General features: G+C 45.9%; 1 protein-coding gene across 7 annotated transcripts; it reads left to right on the forward strand.

Annotated features, from left to right (window-relative positions):
* The first annotated feature begins 254 nt into the window (after nucleotides 1-254).
* parp4 (poly (ADP-ribose) polymerase family, member 4) lies at nucleotides 255-23,108 on the forward strand. 7 transcript variants are annotated; one of them, XM_056434360.1, is made up of 37 exons: nucleotides 255-320; nucleotides 1,440-1,567; nucleotides 1,647-1,896; nucleotides 2,810-2,933; nucleotides 3,307-3,385; nucleotides 3,461-3,565; nucleotides 4,131-4,289; nucleotides 4,764-4,901; nucleotides 5,026-5,196; nucleotides 5,819-5,970; nucleotides 6,090-6,221; nucleotides 6,795-6,893; nucleotides 6,969-7,152; nucleotides 7,230-7,368; nucleotides 7,724-7,866; nucleotides 7,963-8,094; nucleotides 8,236-8,322; nucleotides 9,466-9,630; nucleotides 10,269-10,306; nucleotides 10,392-10,473; nucleotides 10,653-10,790; nucleotides 11,451-11,640; nucleotides 11,737-11,807; nucleotides 12,277-12,464; nucleotides 12,591-12,690; nucleotides 12,794-12,964; nucleotides 15,004-15,084; nucleotides 15,690-15,770; nucleotides 15,894-15,989; nucleotides 16,084-16,248; nucleotides 16,338-16,364; nucleotides 17,456-17,614; nucleotides 19,106-20,115; nucleotides 20,606-20,666; nucleotides 20,827-20,929; nucleotides 21,588-21,720; nucleotides 21,831-23,108. In XM_056434360.1, the coding sequence occupies exons 2-37, from the start codon at nucleotides 1,442-1,444 to the stop codon at nucleotides 22,045-22,047; spliced, it is 5,496 nt and encodes a 1,831-aa protein (XP_056290335.1). In that variant the 5' UTR covers nucleotides 255-320; nucleotides 1,440-1,441; the 3' UTR covers nucleotides 22,048-23,108. The 7 variants fall into 7 exon arrangements, with proteins under 7 accessions (XP_056290335.1, XP_056290320.1, XP_056290350.1 ...); XM_056434345.1 differs by having other exon boundaries at nucleotides 292-320; nucleotides 1,437-1,567; XM_056434368.1 differs by having other exon boundaries at nucleotides 300-315.
* Nucleotides 23,109-23,870: the final 762 nt, after the last annotated feature.

Genomic DNA, 23,870 nt, shown 5'->3' on the forward strand with positions numbered 1-23,870 from the left:
TCTGCATCACTTTTCATATTTTATGTAAGAGTTTATAAGCTACATTTTGCTGATAATACAGATGTATGTATTATTATTATTATAAATAATAGTATTATTATTATTATAATGATTATTCAGGACTTTAACGTACAATGGAGTAAATGTGTATCATGTCATTTCTACTTTTACTAAAGTGAGAGAATCGAGCTGTGCACGTTAACGTCACGAGCTTTTATTTTGAAAAGCACAAGCAACGTTTTTATTGTTCAACACTTTATGTGACTTTATGTGCACCTCGGGCCACAGCCTCAGGAGAACCTCTGGACTTTGACAGTGAAGTAAACCTCCTTGTATTCGTTGAATCAGACGTTAGATGACGTCATGTCTTTAAATCGTTAAACTGTTATAAGGTTGAGCTTTTATTTGACTCTATTTGGGGGTTTTTTGGTCACCTTTACTTTCGTTTCTCAATGTGTTTCTTCTTCGTGTTATTAAATATGTGTCAATAATACACAACGACAGCTCATTTATTTAAAGTGCTTCCGGGTGCGATCGTTGACGCGTTAACCACGTGACGTCACCGTTTTTGCACCTTTAACCACTTTTACTACGCGGTTCTCCTGGGGGTTCACTTCCGCCTTTATCTCCCTGCAGCTCCACCTTTTTGGTGTGGGTGTGAGTGCGCGTGCGCGTGTGTGTGGGTGCCATTTGGAGTGACCGACATGCACACTCACACACACACACACACACACTCACCCTGGATGGTGTGTCAAGACACACAACTGTGTTTTCTTTTCTTATTTACTTTAGTTATTTTTGCTTTGCTGTATTATTATTGTTCCATATCTATCTTTATGAATCATGAAGCTATTATTGTATTATATTTATTATTAAATATATTACACACAACATTTTACAATAATGTAATCTGAGGAATTTGTGTGAATTTGTGTGTATATATATATATATATAATATATATTATACATTATATTGTATATTATCTATATTATATAATATAATATATAAATATTCACCGCCATGCCTTGTGGGAGATATAATAAAATCAGATTCTATAATATATATAAAAAATACGATTTTATATAATAAAATCATCTTATATAAGAGATATATATATATTATACATTATATAGTATATTATATATATTATATTATATACAATATATATCGCCATTCCTGGTGGGAGATATAATAAAATCTTATAATAAAATATATATATATATATATATATAATAATAATATAATATATTCTATAACATCATATATATAATATTTATGTTATATAAAATATATTGTATATACATATCATATTATCTGTATATATAATATATATATATATGATTTGTATATATACAAATAATAATATTAAATATATATATTATATATATATATATATTAAATTGTATATAATATAATAATATGTGTTATCTCCCAGCAGGCATGGCGGTGTTCCGGGATTGCTTCGTTCTCTTGGAGCTGAAGAGTTTTCCCTTCCAGGAGAAGAAGAAGTTGAAGTCGTGCGTGACGGAGAACGGAGGACACGTCTCCTACGTGGTCAACGAGCAGGTGACCGGCATCTCCTCTCAACCTGTCCTCGGCCTGTGTCGCCCCCGGCAACGCCAACCGCCCGCTCCTTTACCCACAGTGCTCTCTGGTGGTGACGGGCGCCATGTCCGACCTGAGCTCCAGCCGGCTGCGCGGCGTGCGGAAGCACGGCACGCCGGTGGTGGGCGTGGCCTACGTGTACGGCTGCCTGGAGAGAGGCCTGCTGCTGCCGCTGGCCGGCTACCGGCTGGACACCTCCTCGTCCGCTGCCTCCTCCTCCGCTGCCTCCTCGCCCGCTGCCTCCTCGCCTCCTCCCTCCTCGGCGACACAAGCGCCGCTCGCACGCCAGGGTAAAGTTTAAATCTATCGTATGAACAATAATATGATAACTTCAGGAGGAGAGGAGACCAACCTCCAATAGGAACCAGGACTCAGTGTGTGTGTGTGTGTGTGTGTGTCTGTGTGTGTGTCTGTGTGTGTGTGTGTCTGTGTGTGTGTGTGTGTGTCTGTGTGTGTCTGTGTGTGTGTGTCTGTGTGTGTGTGTGTGTGTCTGTGTGTGTGTGTGTGTCTGTGTGTCTGTGTGTGTGTGTGTCTGTGTGTGTGTGTGTCTGTGTGTGTGTCTGTGTGTGTGTGTGTGTGTGTGTGTGTCTGTGTGTGTGTGTGTCTGTGTGTGTGTGTGTGTCTGTGTGTGTGTGTGTGTGTGTCTGTGTGTGTGTGTCTGTGTGTGTCTGTCTGTGTGTGTGTCTGTGTGTCTGTGTGTGTCTGTGTGTGTGTGTGTGTCTGTGTGTGTCTGTGTGTGTGTGTGTCTGTGTGTGTGTGTGTGTGTGTGTGTGTGTGTGTGTGTGTGTGTCTGTGTGTGTGTGTGTGTGTGTCTGTGTGTGTGTCTGTGTGTGTGTGTGTCTGTGTGTGTGTGTGTGTGTCTGTCTGTGTGTGTCTGTGTGTGTGTGTGTGTGTGTGTGTCTGTGTGTCTGTGTGTCTGTGTGTGTGTGTCTGTGTGTGTGTGTGTGTGTGTGTGTGTCTGTGTGTGTGTCTGTGTGTGTGTCTGTGTGTCTGTGTGTGTGTCTGTGTGTGTCTGTGTGTGTGTGTGTGTGTGTCTGTGTGTGTGTGTGTGTGTGTGTGTCTGTGTGTGTGTGTGTGTGTGTGTGTGTCCTTGTGTGTGTGTGTGTGTGTGTGTGTGTGTCTGTGTGTGTGTGTGTCCTTGTGTGTGTGTGTGTGTGTGTGTGTGTGTCCTTGTGTGTGTGTGTGTGTGTGTGTTCCTCGCAGTGTTCAAAGCCGCCACCGAGCCGCCCAAAGGTCCGGCCGGGCCCGTGGTCTCCGTCGGCCAGAAGGAGAAGAGCGTGGAGGTCGTCGAGGTCGTGGAGGTCGTGGAGGTCGTGGAGGGGTTCAGGTGTGAAACAACGATCATCCTCGTGGTTACAATAAAGGGGAGTGGCCGTACTAAAGGGGCGTGGCCTTGCTAAAAAGCCCTGATTGGGCCGGATTACAGAGCCCCAGGGAGGAGCTGTCATCACTGAGGATGCAGACACTAAAGAATCATTTACAGGGGGCGGGATTTAGACTTTAGGTTTATATGGTTACAATAAAGGGGCGTGGCCTTGCTCTATATCCTGATTGGACGGATTATAGAGTTGAGGATGCAGACAAGAGAATAATCCACCGGGCTTTAGATCTCAATGTTGAGCATCTTGAAGCTGAATTTTCTTTTCTCACTTTAATCTTTTGTAAAAAAAAATTCTCGTCAATTTATTTTTATTTCGCAGGATTTACACCGACGGCGATTCCGATCTTCCGGCGTTCCCGGAGGATTTCCAAGTGGCGAAGTACTCCATCTTCCAGAAGGTGACTCTGCACTTTAACATTTTGAGCTGCGAGAAAACTTAATATTCATTAATATTAACGGTTTTGACGTCGCAGCCGAGCGGCGCCGCCCGGTGCGTCCTGGAGCTGCAGAGCTGCAGAGCGGAGGCGGGGCGGCGCCACCGTGTGGTCACGTACTGGCAGCACGACCCGTCTACCCAGGTAGGAAGTCTTCTGGTTGCTTCTGTCTTTTCTCGCTTGAAGACGCTTTTTATTAAATATTAATCCTGAGCGCCGGATGAAGTCGTTTCAGTCCCCGCTGCACCGACCTGCCGGATTAATATTTATGACTTCTAAATGTCTTCTTGATCCTCGTTTATCTGCGTGGGCTGTCATCAGTTATTGTTTCTCTTGACATATTGCATTTTATTTCATTCATTGATCGTTTATCATATTATATATATATATAATAAATATATATATATTATATATATATGTATATTATATAAATAATATACATATATATATATAATAGTATAATATATATATAATAATATATTTATTATATATATTATATATTATTATATATAATATTATATATATAATATACATTATTATATATATAATCTATATATATAATATTTTAATATATATATCTATATAATTTATATATATAATATATGTATAATATATATATTATTATCTATAATATATATATATATATCTATATATATAAAAGGTGAAAGTATTCAGAATGAATAATAAGCTTAGCGTGTGGCGCTGACAGGCGCAGAGTGACACGCTGGTGTTCCCGCCCACCTCGGAGGATGCTGTGCAGGTCTACGGGGTCCTGAGGGAGACCCTGGTGGCCAGCGGTCTGCAGCTGAGGACCAGCGCCCCTCAGCAGGCCACGCCCCCCCACCTGGGCTCCGCCCCCCTGCAGCAGGTTTGACAAACTTACTGCACTTCGAGAGAGAGAGTGTGTGTGTGTGTATGACTCAACATTTCCCGGTAATGACGTGGTGATAAATTGACACATGTTAATATCATTTATTATATAATGTAATACTACTTGTGTTTATTTTTTTTATATTATATAATGTAATAGTAATTATATATATTTTTTAATTATATTATATAATGTAATAATATTTATGTATATTTTTTGTTTTATATAATAATAATTATATATATATATATTCTATAAAGTAATTAAATATATATATATATATATGTTTCTTTAAATTATATTCTATAATGTAATAATTTTATTTTTTTGAAATGATATGATATAATTTAATAGTAATTATATATATATAATTGTTTTATTATATTAATTATGGAATAATAAAGAACACAAAGAGCAGAGACACCGTAACCATGGTAGCGAGGCGTGAGCGTGTCCTCCTCGTGTCTCCAGCTGCTATTGGAGGAGAAGCTGAACGCCGGCAGCTTGTCACAGGAAGTGGGCGTGTTCGTGGAGCTGCTGTGGGCCGAGGCCCTCGGTCGCCTAGGCAACGTCCTCCGAGTCCCCATCCACAAGCTGAGTCTCAACGACGTACGATCCCCCCCCCCTCATCCCCCCACGATCCGGACCGCTGGGAGCCACTGCGGCTGTCTAATGTGTGTGTGTGTGTGTGTGTGTGTGTGGTGTGTGTGTGTGTGTGTGTGTGTGTGTGTAGGTGCGCAGGGCTGAGGGCCTGCTGCTTCAGGCCCAGAGGAAGCTGGGGGGGTCCGACCCCTCTGAGGCCTCTGCTCTCCTGGATCAGGTCTACACACTGCTGCCGCACACAGAGCCCCCCCAACACCCCCCCACCACCAAGAGCCTCTCCCAGAAGATGGACCTCTGTCAGGTAACACACACACACACACACATGCATAAACACACACACACTCACACACACACACACACTCTCTGACAGACATACACACACACACACTCACACACTCTGACAGACATACACACACACACACTCACACTCTCTCATGCACACACTCTCACACACAGAGACACACACACACTTACACACACACTCACACACTCCCTCACACACACTCACACACACACACTCACACACTCTGACAGACATACACACACACTCTCTCATGCACACACTCTCACACACACACACACACACACTCACACACACACACACACACACACACACTCACACACACACACACACACTCACACTCACACACACTCTCACACACTCCCTCACACACACACACCCTCACACACTCTCACACACACACTCACACACACACTCACCCTCACACACACTCACACACACACACACTCACCCTCACACACACTCTCACACTCACCCTCACACTCACCCTCTCACACACACAGAGACACACTCACCCTCACACACACTCTCACACACTCTCTCACACACACCCTCACACACACTCTCACCCTCCCTCTCTCTCCCTCTCTCTCCCTCCCTCTCTCTCCCCCTCCGCCTCCAGTTGGTGCGTGACGTGCTCGCCGTGAGCGAGTCGACCTCGGCGAGTTCCTCGCCGTCGTCTTTGGGGAAGTTCCGCGCTCTGCGCTGCGGCATCGAGGCCGTCGCCCCCGACGACCCCGAGTTCCACACGGTGACGGCGCTGCTGCAGGACCGGTAGTTATTATTATTATTAATACTATTATATAATCTACTGTACACACACCCCTGAGCGATCACGTGGCGGTGGTCATCATAAGTCGTGCGTGGTTGTCATGGCGCCCGGCGCTCCGCAGGAGGGTGCAGGTCCTACAGGTGCTGCGCGTCGGCAGAGGGGCGGAGCTTCAGACGTTCAGGGGTGAGCTTGGCAACGTTAAGCTCCTCCTTCATTCCACCAGCCCCAGCAACTTCGTGGGAGTCCTGTCTCGGTGAGACGCACACAAACACACATATACACACAAACACAAATAATCACATACACAAATACACACAAACACAAATAATCACATACACAAACACACAAATACACACAAAATACACAAATACACATACATACACACACAAATACACGAATACACAAAATGCAATGTCCAATACATCCCATTCTAACTAATTAAGCTTCAGCCAATCTGTCATATATATATTTCTTTTAATGTGTATTATTATTATTTCTTTTATATATATTTATACATATATATTTATGTATATAGTTATTTAAATATAGTTATTTATATATATATATTTATATATGTATTTGTTTATATTTATATATATATATGTATATAGTTATTTAAATATATATATATATATTTATGTATATAGTAGTTAAATATATTTAGTTTTATATATTTATATTTATGTATATTTATATTTATTTATATATATTGATGTATTTTTATATATTTATTTATATAAGATGTAAGTCTCCTGTACATCTTCAACTGGAACACTTGAGCCTGACTTTGACCTCCTGTGATTCTCCCATGATCCTCTCTGTTCAGTGGTCTGCTGCTGCCCCGTGTGGGCGTGGAGCGTCATGGCATAGAGAGAACAGACGTCGGTCACCTGGGCTCCGGGATCTACTTCAGCGACGCCGTGAGGTCGGTAGAAAAGGTCGATTGATCCTCGCCTTCAAAATAAAAGCATCTGATTATTATTCATCTTCCCACCCACAGCACCAGCCTGAAATACTCGTCGCCCAGCGAGACGGACGGCTCTCGGCTGCTGCTGGTGTGCGACGTGGCGTTGGGGCGCTGCAGGGACGTGTGCAAAAGAGACGCCGCGCTGACCCAGGCGCCCGAGGGCCACCACAGCGTGCACGGGGTCCGCCGCGCCGCCGGCGCTCGCTCCGAGTTCGAGGTGACGAGGAAACGGCGACGAGGCGAGACGGCGTCTCTTCTGCCCGGCGCCTCGCGGTAACGTTGGATGTTCACCAGGACGACGAGTACGTGGTGTACGGCGCCGACCAGGTGAAGCTGAGGTACGCGGTCCGGTTCAGCGTCAAGGGCGACCGGCTGACGGACTTCAGGCCCGCCGCCCACGCCTCGGAGGAGGCTCCGCCCCCTTCTGACCGAGGTGAGCGCCGATCACGGGGTTCATGGAACACGTGTTGTACCAACAGCAGGAGAGAATAATCTGGATTATTTTGTCAAGATATTATTAAATAATTAGTTTAAAAACCTGGACGTGTCAAACCGACTGTGTGTGTGTCTCTCTGTGTGTGTGTGTGTGTGTGTGTGTCTGTGTGTGTGTCTGTGTGTGTGTGTCTCTGTGTGTCTGTGTGTGTGTGTCTCTGTGTGTGTGTCTCTGTGTGTGTGTGTGTGTGTCTCTGTGTGTCTCTGTGTGTGTGTCTCTGTGTGTGTGTGTGTGCCTCTGTTTGTGTGTGTCTCTCTGTGTGTGTGTGTGTGTGTGTGTCTGTGTGTGTGTGTAGGTGTGTTGATGGATGACGTCGAGGTTGAAAACATTCAGAACCCTCTGAGGGACGTGAGGTCCGGCCTGCTGGACGTCTCGGGGCAGCAGCTCCCCCTGCAGGCCGTTCACGTGAAGTGCAAGCTGGTGGACCTGCTCTCTCAGGTGAGAACACGGAGAAATACAATCATCAAATAAAGTCTGTGATCTCCACGACGTCTCCATGACGCCCCCACCACCATCTTTATTCTCCGTCTTCAGGTCGTCATCTTCCAGAAGTACTCCAACCGCAGCGCCGCGCCCATCGAGGCGAAGTTCGTGTTCCCTCTGGACGCCGCCGCCGCCGTCTGTGGGTTTGAAGCGTTCATCAACGGGAAGCACGTGGTGGCACAGGTGAGCCCTCCCACACCTTTAAGGTGTGTGTGTGTGTGTGTGTGTGTGTGTGTGTGTGTGTGTGTGTGTGTGTGTGTGTGTGTGTGTGTGTGTGTGCGCCGCATTGTTTTCCAACCGCCATCTTTGCCTGTTGTCCCTCAGGTGAAGGAGAAGGAGGCGGCCCGCAAGGAGTACAAGCAGGCCGTGGAGGAGGGCCACGGCGCCTACCTGCTGGACCAGGACGCGCCCGTACGCAACCTCACCTGATCAATGTCGTCAAATCACTTTGCTCCGCCTCCTTTACAACTATATTTGCTCCGCCTCCTTTACAACTCTCTTGTTCCTCCTCCTCTACAACTCTTTGCTCCGCCCCCTTTTACTACTCTTTTTTCCGCCTCCTTTACATCCCTCTTGCTCCGCCTCCTTTACAACTCTCTTGCTCCGCCTCCTTTACAACTCTCTTTGCTCCTCTTGTTCCTTCTCCTTTTACAACTCTTTGCTCCGCCTCCTTTACAACTCTCTTGCTCCGCCTCCTTTACAACTCTCTTGCTCCTCTTGTTCCTTCTCCTTTTACAACTCTTTGCTCCGCCTCCTTTACAACTCTCTTGTTCCTCCTCTTACAACTCTTTGCTCCGCCTCCTTTACATCCCTCTTGCTCCTTCTCCTTTACAACTCTCTTTGCTCCTCCTCATTTACATCCCTCTTGCTCCACCTCCTTTACAACTCTCTTGCTCCTCTTTTTCCTTCTCCTTTTACAACTCTTTGCTCCGCCTCCTTTACATCCCTCTTGCTCCACCTCCTTTCCAACTCTTTGCTCCGCCTCCTTTACATCCCTCTTGCTCCGCCTCCTTTACAACTCTCTTGCTCCTCTTGTTCCTTCTCCTTTTACAACTCTTTGCTCCGCCTCCTTTACATCCCTCTTGCTCCACCTCCTTTCCAACTCTTTGCTCCGCCTCCTTTACATCCCTCTTGCTCCGCCTCCTTTACAACTCTCTTGCTCCTCTTGTTCCTTCTCCTTTACAACTCTTTGCTCCGCCTCCTTTACATCCCTCTTGCTCCACCTCCTTTCCAACTCTTTGCTCCGCCTCCTTTACATCCCTCTTGCTCCGCCTCCTTTACATTACATTACATGTCATTTTAGCTGACGCTTTTATCCAAAGCGAATTACAGTCCTGTTACATACACCGTAGACGCAGCTACAGGGAGCAACTCAGGGTCAAGTGTCCTGCTCAAGGACACATCGACTAGGGCGGGGATTGAACCTCCAACCCCTGATTGAAAGACGGACCTGTAACCACTGACCCATAGTCGCCCATAGTACATCCCTCTTGCTCCGCCTCCTTTCCAACTCTCTGCTCCTCCCATGTGGCGTTGTGACGGCGCCCCCTGCAGGACGTGTTCTCCATCAGCGTGGGCAACCTGCCGCCGGGCGCCACCGTCCTCATCAAGGTGACCTTCGTGTCCGAGCTGATCGTGCGGGACGGGAGCGTCGTCTTCTCGCTGCCCGGCAGCGTGGCGCCGTGGCAGGAGAGCGCCGCCCTCAACCAGACCACGCAGGTGAGGGGGCAGTGAAGGCATCGCGCCTCCTTCAGGTACCAGGTTCCTTCTGCAGGGTGAGGCAGTGGGGTGAAAAGGTCCTGGAAGGAGCAAAAAAAGGTTTCTTAAAAGTAATGTTGACATATGCAAATGAGGTATTACCTCATCCAATATGTTGCATATATTACCATGAACATAAATCTGACCATTGGATGAATCCAGGGTCCAAATATTAACTTTTGTAAGGGATATAAAATATTTAAGTTTGGATTTTACTTTATTCATCCCCAGGGGGACATTTATTTTACAAATATACAATAAAACAAAAAATAGCCAGGCATATTTATTTAAATGAAAATATTACAAAATTAAATTAAAGTATCAAGTGACTAAAATAAAATACCAGGGCATATTACATAATTTAAATAATAAAAGAAATGAAAATGTAGAAAATTTGAGGTGATTTATTATAAAGTATCATAGCAGTCAAAATGTTTTGCCTTTTAAAATAAAATATATTTTTCTTTTTTTCGAGTTAAACCTATAATAAATCAATAATATGTAAATTGTGCTGCAGCGTTGGCCTTTTTATAAAGTTCTAGTACAGGAGGAATTAAAAGTGTTTCATGTTAATGTGTTAACGGTTCTGCATCCACAAGGTCTCCGTGGAGAAGGTGTGTGTGACGGAGGAGGCCAGGTGAGCTTCAAACACTCGTTAAGGTTTGTTTTCCTGAATGTTCAGTAAAACTTAATTATTAATACTGGATGTTTATGTTCCTCAGAGAGTTCAGCCTGGACGTGTCGGTGGAGATGCCCAATAAGATCACCGCGCTGCAGAGCCTCACTCACCAGATCAAGATAAAGGTATCACATGTTTTAATACATACACAATAAATACACAATATATATATATATATAGATATGTATATATATATATATATATATATTTTAATACAATAAATATATATATCTTTACATATCTATATATATATTTATACATAATATTAACTTTGTGTGTGTGTGTGTGTGTGTGTGTGTCACAGAGGACGGACTGCAAGGCGGTGGTGAGCGTGCTGCCAGGTGAGCTCATGGGGCGAGACGGTTTCGAGCTGTCAATCACTCTGTCTGAGGTGCACCTGCCCAGGATGTGGGTGGAGCAACACCCCGACAAGGACAGCCAGGTGTGTGTGTTTCTCTCTCTCCCTTTCTCTCTCTCTCTCTCTTTTAATCTCTCTCTTTAATCTTTTTTCTAATATTTTTCAGATGTGCTTTATTATAATGGAATTATATTTGTGATGTGTTTTTGGTTAATTTTGCCAACAAAAGCTTTACTTTTCTATTTTATGTTATTCTTTAAATGAATATTATTATTATAATACATCAGAATAAATAAAAGTAAATGTAATAATGACATGAATACATATTATAATTTTTTATTACAATCACTATAATACAAATAATAATAATAATCAAGTAAAACTAAATAAAAAAATAAAAATAATAATAAAGTAAAACTAAATGAAAATGAATAATAGTAATCAAGTAAAACTAACTAAAAATGCTAAAAATAATCAAGTAAAAAAATAAATAATAATAATAATAATAATCAAGTAAAAATAAAAAATATTCAATTAAAACTAAATAAAAATAAATAATAAATAAAACTAATAATAATAATCAAGTCAAACTAAAAAACTAAAAATTATAATAATAATATCAAGTAAAACTAAATAAAAACTGAAACTAATAATCAAGTAAAATTAAATAAATACATGCATGTGGCTTCTCTCACTCGGTCTTACGTGTTTATTATTTTCTTTATCTCCGTCTCTCTCCTCCAGGCCAGCATGCTGGTCTTCTATCCAGACTTCGAAGTGGACTCCAGTCCAGCCTCCGATGAGGTGGTCCTGCTGGTGGACTCGTCCGAGTCCATGAAGGGCGAGCCGCTCCACTCGGCCCTCAGAATCGCCCGGCGGGTCCTCGGAACCCTCGACCCACGCCTCAAGATCAACGTCATCTTCTTCGGCACCGGTCAGTTTGAACCTTTCTTATTATTATCAGAGATTATTTCTTATAAGGCATAAAAAAGAGACAGGAAGGTAAAAACAAAACGTTCCCGTCCGTCAGATCACGCGGACGCGTTCCCGACGGCGCGGCCGCTCGCCGAAGCTCGGCCGGCCGCCGAGAGCTTCCTCCAGGTGAGCAGAAGAGATCTCACATCCATGATGTCACACCTTCTGGGCCACTCAGCAGGGAGCGCGTTCATTTCAGTCGGGTACAACAAATACAGAGAATTCACACTAAGTTTACAAAAGAGTGTCTTAGTTGATTATTCAATTTATAAAATGTTTTTAAAAATAAGATGAAGAGATCAACATATTTGTTATTGCCGCATGCACAGTTAACAGACGGTAGAATTAAAATCTCAATTTGCTCGTAACAGAATGAAAGAGAACTTTCTCCTTGAATACTTTGAAAGCCTTCAGAGTAAAGTCTGCAGAATGGGAATCATAACTTCATTCATATGGAAGAAACGGACAAACGGCCCTTATTTATCCCATGTTTATGGTTTTAGAGCCGAGCTTGTAGGACTTCCTTCAAGGGGAACATTTAAGGCGTAAATTACAAGTCGGAAGCTGACTCCGCCCCCTCTGCCCTCGCCACCAGCTCCCCCCTCCAGCAGGGGGCAGCACCGAGCTGTGGCGGCCCCTGCGGGCCCTCGGCCTGCTGCCTCCGTCCCGCGGCGTGAGGAACCTGCTGCTGCTGTCGGACGGCCACGTGCAGAACGCCGAGCTCGCCCTGCGGCTGCTGCGAGACGACGCCCGGCACAGCCGCCTCTTCACCTGCGGCCTCAGGTGAAGGTCGAGAGGTCGAGGGGTCAGGGGGTCAGGGGTCGCCACGCGACTCTGGAAACACATTATCTACATTTTTTGGGCCTTCTTTTAGATTTCCCGACTTTTTAAGATGTTTTCTTTCTTCAGCCCGACAGCCAATCGGCACATGCTGAGAGCCTTGGCCCAGGCAGGGGGCGGAGCCTATGAATACTTTGACACAAAAACCAAACACAACTGGGCGGAGAAGGTGAGAGGGAGTGGTTTATGGATGATGAGGAAACGAGAGAGGTATCAATACCTACTTTCAGCCGGTTCTCAGTTCTCACGTTGTCCCTCTGTCCGGGCGCCAGGTGGCGTGCCAGGTGAAGCGCATGGCGTCTCCCGGCTGCAGCTCGGTGTCGGTGAAGTGGCAGCAGTTCAACCGGGCGGCGCCGCCTCCGGTCCAAGCCCCCAGGCTGCTGCACGCGCTGTTCAACGACTGCCACACGCTGGTCTACGGCTTCGTGCCGCACTGCACACAGGTACGCAGGCTAAGGTACGCAGGCTAAGGTACGCAGGCTAAGGTACGCAGGCTAAGGTACGCAGGTTAAGGTACGCAGGCTAAGGTACGCAGGCTAAGCTACGCAGGCTAAGGTACGCAGGTTAAGGTACGCAGGCTAAGGTACGCAGGCTAAGGTACGCAGGCTAAGGTACGCAGGCTAAGGTACGCAGGCTAAGGTACGCAGGTTAAGGTACGCAGGCTAAGGTACGCAGGTTAAGGTACGCAGGCTAAGGTACGCAGGCTAAGGTACGCAGGCTAAGCTACGCAGGCTAAGGTACGCAGGTTAAGGTACGCAGGCTAAGGTACGCAGGCTAAGGTACGCAGGCTAAGGCAATGAGGCTAAGCAGGCTAAGGTACGCAGGCTAAGCTACGCAGGTTAAGGTACGCAGGCTAAGGTACGCAGGCTAAGGTACGCAGGCTAAGCTACGCAGGTTAAGGTACGCAGGCTAAGCTACGCAGGCTAAGGTACGCAGGTTAAGGTACGCAGGCTAAGGTACGCAGGCTAAGGCACGCAGGCTAAGGCACGCAGGCTAAGGCACGAGGCTAAGCACGCAGGTTAAGGCACGCAGGCTAAGGCACGCAGGCTAAGGCACGCAGGCCAAGGCACGAGGTTAAGGCACGCAGGCTAAGGCACGCAGGTAAGGCACGCAGGCTAAGCTGCACGGGTTAAGGCACGAGGCTAAGGCACGCAGGCTAAGGCACGCAGGCTAAGGCACGAGGTTAAGGCACGCAGGCTGGAGGCACGCAGGCTGAGGCAGGTGCACGCAGGCTAAGGCACGCAGGCTAAGGCACGAGGCTAAGGCACGCAGGCTAAGGCACGAGGCTAAGCTGCACGAGGCTAAGGCACGCAGGCTAAGCACAGGTTAAGGCACGCAGGCTAAGGCACGCAGGCTAAGGCACGCAGGCTAAGGCACGCAGGCTAAGGCACGCAGGTTAAGGCACGAGGCTAAGGCACGCAGGCTAAGGCACGCAGGTTAAGCACGCAGGCTAAGCGCAGGTTAAGGCACGCAGGCTAAGGCACGCAGGCTAAGCACGCAGGCTAAGGCACAGGCTAAGGCACGAGGCTAAGGCACGCAGGCTAAGGCACGCAGGCTAAGGCACGCAGGCTAAGCAGCAGGTTAAGGCACGAGGCTAAGGCACGCAGGCCAAGGCACGAGGCTAAGGCACGCAGGCTAAGCACGCAGGCTAAGGCACGCAGGTTAAGGCACGAGGCTAAGGCACGCAGGCCAAGGCACGCAGGCCAAGGCACGCAGGCTGCACGAGGCTAAGGCACGCAGGCTAAGGCACGAGGCTAAGGCACGCAGGTTAAGGCACGCAGGCTAAGGCACGAGGCTAAGGCACGCAGGCTAAGGCACGCAGGCTAAGGCACGCACGAGGCTGGGCACAGGCTAAGGCACGCAGGCTAAGGCACGCAGGCTAAGGCACGCAGGCTAAGGCACGCAGGCTAAGGCACGCAGGCTAAGGCACGAGGCTAAGACGCAGGCTAAGGCACGCAGGCTAAGGCACGAGGTTAAGGCACGCAGGCTAAGGCACGCAGGTTAAGGCACGAGGCTAAGATGCAGGCTAAGCACGCAGGCCAAGGCACGCAGGCTAAGGCACGCAGGTAAGTGCGGTAAGCAGGCTAAGGCACGAGGCTAAGGCACGCAGGCTAAGGCACGCAGGCTAAGGCACGAGGGTACAGGCTGCAGGCGCAGGCTAAGGCACGCAGGCTAAGGCACGCAGGTTAAGGTACGCAGGCTAAGGTACGCAGGCTAAGGTACGCAGGCTAAGGTACGCAGGCTAAGGTACGCAGGTTAAGGTACGCAGGCTAAGGTACGCAGGCTAAGGTACGCAGGTTAAGGTACGCAGGCTAAGGTACGCAGGTTAAGGTAAGTGAGTTAAGCTAAGCGGGTTAAGCTAAGTGGGTTAAGTTAAGTGGGTTAAGTTAAGCGGGTTAAGCTCAGCGGGTTAAGTTAAGTGGGTTAAGTTAAGCGGGTTAAGTTAAGCGGGCTAAAGACCTAATCGATTCTCTTCTCTCAGGCCACTCTGCTCGGAAACCTGAGCGGCCAGGAGCTCAAAACCATGGTGTCAACCAGTGAGCTGCAAAAGACCAAGGGCACAGTGAGGACACACACACACACACACAGACACACACAGACGCACACACACACACAGAGACACAGAGACACACACACACACACACACAGACACACACAGACGCACACACACACACAGAGACACACACACACACACACACACAGACACACACACACACAGAGACACACACACACACACACATACGCACACACACACACACACAGAGACACACACACACACACACAGACGCACACACACACACAGAGACACACACACACACAGAGACACACACACACACACACACACACACACACACACACACAGACGCACACACACACACACACAGACGCACACACACACACACACGCACACACACACACAGACGCACACACACACACACACAGAGACACACACACACACACAGACGCACACACACACACACTCAATTGAAATGTTAACTATAATTCAACTTTAAATCCTGAGTCCATTGAGATGAATCTCTTTTGTAATAAAACACATACATGACAACTCGTTTTGATTTGTGTGTGTGTCTGTAACTGTGTGTGTGTGTGTGTGTGTGTGTGTGTGTGTGTGTGTGTGTGTGTGTGTGTGTGTGTGTGTGCATTCAGTTTCTCCACAGGCTCACGGCGAGGGCCCTCATCAAGGACTACGAGGACGGCAGTCTGGACGCCGATGAAGCCGAACACGAGGTGCTCGCCGGGCGCCGCTTCTTCTTCTCTGACTGCGAGCGTCGAGACGTTCTGAGGAGTCGAGTCGGCCTCCATCACGGGTGTGAAACCCTGTGTGTGTGTGTGTGTGTGTGTGTTCTCCAGGGGAAGAAAGCGGAGCTGAAGCGCTTCATCGTGGAGCTGAGCACTGAGTTCTCCATCCTGTCGCAGTTCACCAGCTTCGTGGCCGTGGAGGAACGGGTGAGTCCCCCCCCCCCCCCCCCGCCGCCTCCCCCCCCTTCCCCCCCCGCCTCCCGTCGCCTCCACGGAAACACTCGTCTGCCTTGTTTTGAAGGACCCGGAGCAGGTGGAGGTGGGCTTCACCGACATCCCCAAGCTGATCTCGGAAGAGGACGTGGACTTCCTCCCCTACATGGGCTGGATCTCTCCTCAGGAGGAGGAGGAGGAGGAGGAGGAGGAGGAGGAGGAACCTATGGATGAGGACATGGCCTATTGCCTGGTAATGTCATCATGGGGGGGGGGGTCATGCTTTGCTGTCTGGTTGACTTCATGTCACATGTATGAGCTGATTGTGTCTCTGTGTTCCAGATGGATTCTCTTAAAGACTGTGGTCTGGTGAGTCCTAAGGATACGAGAGTCTGCTCATATCCTGAGATCAGCTCAGGCAGGAAGGAGAGATTCTTGTCCACATTGATCTTCACTGATTAAAGGGTGAATCAGCCATTGTTCTGAGCCCACTGGGTCGTTCCACCAGCCGACGGCTGGGTGCTTAACCAGGTAGGGTCTTTAATGGGGTCTTGGATACTCATTGTACGAAGACTTGGAGGATAAAGACCTTTCATTGGAGTCAAGACTCAAGGGATTAAGACCTAGAAGTCTTTGTTGGAGTCAAGACTCGGAGGATAGAGACCGAGGAGTCTTTCATTGGAGTCACGACTCGGAGGATAGAGACCTAGGAGTCTTTGTTGGAGTCAAGACTAGGAGGATAGAGACCTAGGAGTCTTTGTTGGAGTCAAGACTAGAAGGATAGAGACCTAGGAGTCTTTGTTGGAGTCAAGACTAGAAGGATAGAGACCTAGGAGTCTTTGTTGGGGTCAAGACTAGGAGGATAGAGACCGAGGAGTCTTTCATTGGAGTCAAGACTCGGAGGATAGAGACCTAGGAGTCTTTGTTGGAGTCAAGACTAGGAGGATAGAGACCTAGAAGTCTTTGTTGGAGTCAAGACTCGGAGGATAGAGACCGAGGAGTCTTTCATTGGAGTCAAGACTCGGAGGATAGAGACCTAGGAGTCTTTGTTGGAGTCAAGACTAGGAGGATAGAGACCTAGAAGTCTTTGTTGGAGTCAAGACTCGGAGGATAGAGACCGAGGAGTCTTTCATTGGAGTCAAGACACGGAGGATAGAGACCGAGGAGTCTTTCATTGGAGTCAAGACTAGGAGGATAGAGACCTAGGAGTCTTTTGTTAGTCAAGACAAGGAGGATAGAGACCTAGGAGTCTTTAATTAGTCAAGACTCGGAGGATAGAGACACAGGAGTCTTTCATTGGAGTCAAGACTATGAGGATAGAGACCTAGGAGTCTTTCATTGGAGCTCGTGCTTTGTTGATTCATTAATTATCCCTTTTATAACTTGCATGTGTCTCTGTGGGGGGGGGGGGGGGGCTTGTGCTTTGTTGATTCATTAATTATCCCATGTATAACCTCCAGGGGGATGACAATGATGAGGATGACGATGATGACGATATGGGTTATGGATTGTTTGACGAAACATCACACGAGGATGAAGAGCGTCCTCAGGCAGGGCCGGAGTGGGGCCACTTTTCAGCCCGGGAATCTCAGGCTCAAGACCAGCCCACTTCTTTCATGGTAGGCTATAGTGGAAATTGGATAAATGAAGCAACAGTTCAGCTCTTACTATCCTGTAGTTCTTTTATTAATACCATGGTCCAACAAATAATGTAACGGTTAAATACAACAATAATAATCCACTTAAGATGAGAAGTTAACAAAAAATATGCACAACATAAAAAAAGGCAGAAGGGCGTAGTAGGGGTGTCAGACTCAGATTAGGCAGGAGGCCAGATTTGTTGGAGTGAGACCTCATGGGGGCCGTCATGGTCATGGTCATTGTCATGGTCATGGTCATTGTCATTATCATGGTCATTATCATTGTCATGGTCATTGTCATTGTCATGGTCATTATCATTTTTCTGAGCAAACAATCCATATTGGTTCATCAAGTACTGTCATATACTGCTCTTTCTTAGAATATATAACTTTTGTCTTATCTGCTGCTCCGAAGCTACAAAGAAAAATTAAGAGTGATATTACTGCATACTTCAATATCAATATCAATAGTATATATCAATATTTGCATAATATTTGCAAAGTCTATGGATCGCCATATTTTGGGTGATATAAAAAGGCTAATATTTTAATTCAATTTAATATTTTGCTTGGGAATAGGTTGACAACGCTACAATGATATTAATCAAGGCTACAACGTTAGCCGAATAGTTATGTTGCTTATCATTAGGCCTTTGTCTCTCTTTACCAGTTGCCACTTGTGTTTGTCCTCTTGAAAATAAATCGGTAAGCTTGGCACATTTGGCAGCATCCTCCTCCAATGCCTTTCTTTTTTTCAACCTGGCTTTTCCAGCCCCTCCTGCCCTCTTCCTCCCGTCCATCCTCCCTGACGCGTATCGTTGCGGTCGGGCCGGCCCAGCTATCCGTAGCTGAGAAAACTTTTTGGAAAAGACGGCTAAGGACCGAACCAACTCTATTTTGGAGGGGTGAAGTTCTCCTCTCCCAAATTGAGTTGGTTGGGTTCCATAATGGACTGAACCAACTCTATTATTTGGGAGGGGTGAACTTCCTCGCATGGTACAACCCATGCAGAGGCTGCGGTGTCAGAATGCTGAACGTGTGTCGCCCACTTTAAGAGAAGATGGACTAACGTGACACATGTCAACAAATAAAATTCTCGACCGGCCCAGAAGTGAAGCGGCCCACCGGGAACTCTCCCGATTCTCCCGATTACCCACCCCGGGCCTGTCCTCAGGTAACGTCACGCGGTGGTGCCGTGAGGACAACGGGGAGCTCGTGTTTTGTTTGTTGATTTTATGAATCATCACGTTTTCTGACCTTCGTCTCTGTGGTAGGACGAGGACGATGATGTCACCCCTTCAGTTGAAGCTTAATAAATAACACAAATAAATAACACAAATAAAACACAAATAAATACACACATTAGGTAATAAATCCAGAATCAGCGTCACAGGCTCGTCTGTTGCGGTTCGGTTGATGGGAGGTGAAGAGTGATTTAGAGTTTTCTTTCTCTTCTTTTCTTTCTGGTAGAGTTGTTCTGTGGAGATGGACACGCCCCCCCTGCTGGTTTCTCCGACTCCTCTTTGTGCTTCTCCTCGATTCCCAGTGTTTACAATGCAATCCCGACCTGCTAGCTGCTTCTCCCATCATCCTCCTCCTCCATTCCAAGTTCTGCAAGGGCAACCGCAACTGTTATCCCAATCCTTCCATCCTCCTCCTCCTCCTCCTCCTCCTCCTCCTCCTCCTTCTCGCCCAGTTGGTTCTCCACTCAAGTGGCACCTTCTCCAGAGCTCAGAGTTGTCAGGGATGAGGCCTGTCAATCAAAGTGCCGGTCCACTCGGTCCACCCGATCCACTCGTTTCCAACTCGATGGAAACGATGAAGAAAAAGAAAATGATTTGTTCAATGGACGTTTGGGAACCATCTGTAGAAGGACTGTCTGCACCTGGTCATGTGACCTGGTCCCCTCCAGAACCTCTATCAGGGATCCGGGTCAAAGGACCGTCTGCACCTGGTCGTGAGACCTGGGCCCCTCCAGAACCTCAAGCCATGCTCAAGGCATCGTCTTCAAGTATGAGAGAGAGATCCAAAGGTTCTCAAAAACAACAACAACAACAATCACAACAACAAGAACCAGAAGAACCACAACCACAACTCAAACAATCACTAAAACTACAACAACAACAACAAGAATCACAACAACAAGAACCACAACAAAAACTACAACAACAACAAGAACCACAACAAAAACTACAACCACAACAACAACAACCGCCTGGTGGTATTTGGGGGTTGGGCCTGCCGCCCATGGCCGAGGCCTTTGGGGGTCGGGCTCAGCCCAGTTTTGATTCTGGTTCTGGTTTTGGTGGTTCCGGGGGGTTTCTGAGGGGACTCCCTTCCTTCTCCCGGGGGTCTGGAGCTCTGCGTGGCAGCGTGGCGACCTGGGGGACGCCGAGCGGTCTCCATGACGACAACAAGCGTCCGTCCTCAGACGCTTGTCCAGCGCCACGGGATCTACGCCACATTGAAAAGATGGAACGGTAAGAACGTGAACTGGAGGGTGTGTGTGTCCACCGTCTGTGTGTGTGTGTGTGTCCACCGTCTGTGTGTTTGTGTGTGTGTGTGTTTACTTGTGTGTGTGTGTGAGTCCTCCGTCTGTGTGTTTGTGTGTGTTTACATTTATGTGTGTCCTCCATCTGTGTGTGTGTGTCCACCGTCTGTGTGTGTGTGTGTGTGAGTCCTCCGTCTGTGTGTTTGTGTGTGTTTACATTTATGTGTGTCTGTCTGTGTGTGTGTGTGTGTCCTCTGTGTGTGTGTGTGTCCTCCGTCTGTGTGTGTGTGTCTGTGTGTATGTGTGTGTGTGTGTTTACTTGTGTGGGTGTGTGTGAGTCCTCCGTGTGTGTGTTTACATTTATGTGTGTCTGTGTGTGTGTCTGTGTGTGTGTGTGAGTCCTCCGTCTGTGTGTGTGTGTGTGAGTTTAGATGTGTGTGTTTGTGTGTGTATGTTAATATGCGATTGTGTTGTTTCAGGAAAGCGTCTCTTGACGTTCTGCAGATCAGATGGAAAAACATCTTCCAGATGCAACATTCAGTAAGATCATCAACAACAACAACAACAACAACATGTGATGTGTGGTGTATCAAATACAGATACTGTACTCAAGTTAAAGTACTCATACTAGTATGTGTGTGTGTGTGTGTGTGTGTGTGTGTGTGTGTGTGTGTGTGTGTGTGTGTGTGTGTGTGTTCAGGAGGGCTACTGGGAGTTGACCGCGGCCCTCGGGGATCTCGTGGACTTCAACGTGGACCTGTTCGCCAACGAGTTCCTGAAGAACCAGGGGATCCGGTCCCTCGGTGAGGACTCTCGGGACCAGGTCCTTCAGGGGGAACCGGTTCTGTTGGGGGAGAAGGCTCCACCCCCTGGAGGCGGAGCCTATTCATACTTAACTTAAAGACCATCAAGTCAGATGTGACGTGTGGACCGTAACACATATTACACATTACATACGGAGCTATATATATTTATATATATAAATAAATATATATGTTTATAAATATATTTAAATATCTATTTATTTATATATATATGTTTATAAATATATTTAAATATCTATTTATATATCTATAAATAAATATATATATATATACAAATAAATATATATGTTTATAAATATATTCAAATATCTATTTATTTATATATAAATATATATATATTTATGTGTATATATATATAAATACATACATATGTTTATATAAAAAAGATATATACAGTATATATATATTAAGTTAAATACATATTTTTTGATATATATATAAATAGATGTATATAAATATATATAAATATATATACATATATAAATGTGTGTGTGTGTGTGTGTGTGTGTGTGTGTGTGTGTGTGTGTGTGTGTGTGTGTGTGTGTGTGTGTGTGTGTGTGTGTGTGTGTGTGTGTGTGTGTGTGTGTGTGTGTGTGTGTGTGTGTGTGTGTGTGTGTGTGTGTGTGTGTGTGTGTAGGTGTGAGGGCCCACTCAGACATCCTGAGGCTGCTGGCCTCCCTCCTGGTCCTGCAGCTGATGCGGGTCCAGGACCTGACGGAGGGCAAACTGCTGCGCACCCTCTTCAGCCTGGAGGACCCTACTCCCCCCAGGTCGGTCCACAACCGATAAATACCACCTCCCTCAAACGCCTCACGATTGCAAACCTTGTGACGAAGCGGTCCCGTGACCTTTGAAGTAACCCTCTCCTCTGCGGCCCCAGGCCGGCGCGGTGGGCGGCGGTGAAGCGGGCCGTGGACTGGGTCTGCTGGGCGGATCGCCAGTACCCCTGTGTGTGCAGCCGGCTGGAGTTCGGGCGGAGCTGGGAGACCTCCACCCGCCAGCTGCTCGGCCTGCAGGCCTTCCAGGGCCTGCCGCCCTCCTCGGCCCTCAGGGGCCTGAAGCTGCAGAGGGCCGAGCGCCGACTGCTGGGCTTCTGAACCACTCTGGGGGGGGGGGGTGATATTACATTGATATACATATAATACACACAGTTAATTGGTTACATATTTTTTATTTATATATATATATATTAGGGCTCTGAAACGATTACAAATTTTAATCAGGTTAATCACAGGTTTCTGTGGATTAATCATGATTAATCACATATTACCGATATTCTCGGTATATTTTTGTGAGAACATAAAGATTTATGACAAAAGACGGATATATACATTTATACACAGGGATGCACATAACTTGCTCACCAGATGCGCGCGCGAGCCAAGAAGAGTTGTTGGGGGGGGGGGGGGTGCAAGTGACTTTCTTTCGTCCCGATGTGCGCGCACACGCCGGCATCCGAGCTCTGCGGCGCGAGACGGAGATCGGAGTCGTGTTAACGCGACACTAGAGACAGAATGACATGCTGCTGGTTAGAGACGACCAACAACAGACAGATTGGAAGCTCATTCTGCGCATGCGTTAAATGCGTTTAAAAAAACAACTAATTAATTTAAGTAATTTAATCATAACGCGTTAACGCGTTATTTTTCACAGCACTAATATATATATTATATATATATCATATTTATATGGGTATATATATATTATATATAGGTATATATATTATATTATATATGATATATATCATATGTATACTTATATAATATATACATACATATATATAACATATAATATGTTAAATATGTATATTAAATACATATATATATATACACACCTATATATATTATATTATGTTCATATATATATATATTAAATACATAATGCATTTCTTGTCGATGTTTCAGTTTGTCACAATCAGAGTACAAATTTAAATAGTTGCATAAAATCTGAACAATCTGAACTATTAGCGAAGTACAAAACTTTATTCAATGTTTTATCTCATTACTTACCACCCGAAAAGTGAAGGATTCTGAAATGATGTCATCTTTCATGTGTTTATGATCAGTAGCTTCCAAATTACAGGAAACAAAGAAAGACGTTAGCGTTGTCCTGCTCTGTGTGTGTAATCAAGAACAGAATTAAAATCTATTAAAATGTTCTTCGGGTGTCTTCAGCTCTCTTCTTTGAAACCTGCACCATGAGAAATTCTGTCGAGTTGCAGAAAGACCACCGTTTGGATATCTGGGGTGAGATCTCACACCTGCAGTACCGCTCGTGGCCACAGGCGCCGCCAAAGACAACAAATCAGACGTCAAAATTGTAACTTGCTGTTTTTTTTCGTTCAAATATTTTTCTTTTACTGTTCAGCAAAGAGACTGAGCATTTCTCACAATGGATATGATGGGTTTTTAGCACAGGTATCAATAAAAATGTGGAGCGACCATCGACCAATCAGACGCGTCGTTACATTCTCACTGATCGAGGTAAAAGATCCTGAAGCATTCTGGATTCTTTTGGGGGACAGACCAAGTTCCAGATGTGTTCTGAAAGTTTTGTGTATATATATATAAATATATGTGTATGTATATATATATATTTATATATATGTATATATATATATATATTTATTGACACATATATATATGTTGGCGTATATATATGTGTATTTATATATTTATATATATATACAGTTTATATGTATATAAATATATATTTATATATATATATGTTGGCGTGTATATGTGTGTATATATATTTATATATATATTTATATATATATGGGCATATATATATATATGTATTTTGTATTGTTTTATTTATTTATTTGTCTCTTTTGTGAAAAGTGCTCCAGACTTCATCATCGTTCATATTATTATTTTTGCGCTAGTTCCCTGAGGAGTTGACGTGTTGAGGCTCCGCC

This window comes from Pseudoliparis swirei, chromosome 2 (genome assembly GCF_029220125.1).
Source record: "Pseudoliparis swirei isolate HS2019 ecotype Mariana Trench chromosome 2, NWPU_hadal_v1, whole genome shotgun sequence".
NCBI classification, from domain to species: domain Eukaryota; kingdom Metazoa; phylum Chordata; class Actinopteri; order Perciformes; family Liparidae; genus Pseudoliparis; species Pseudoliparis swirei.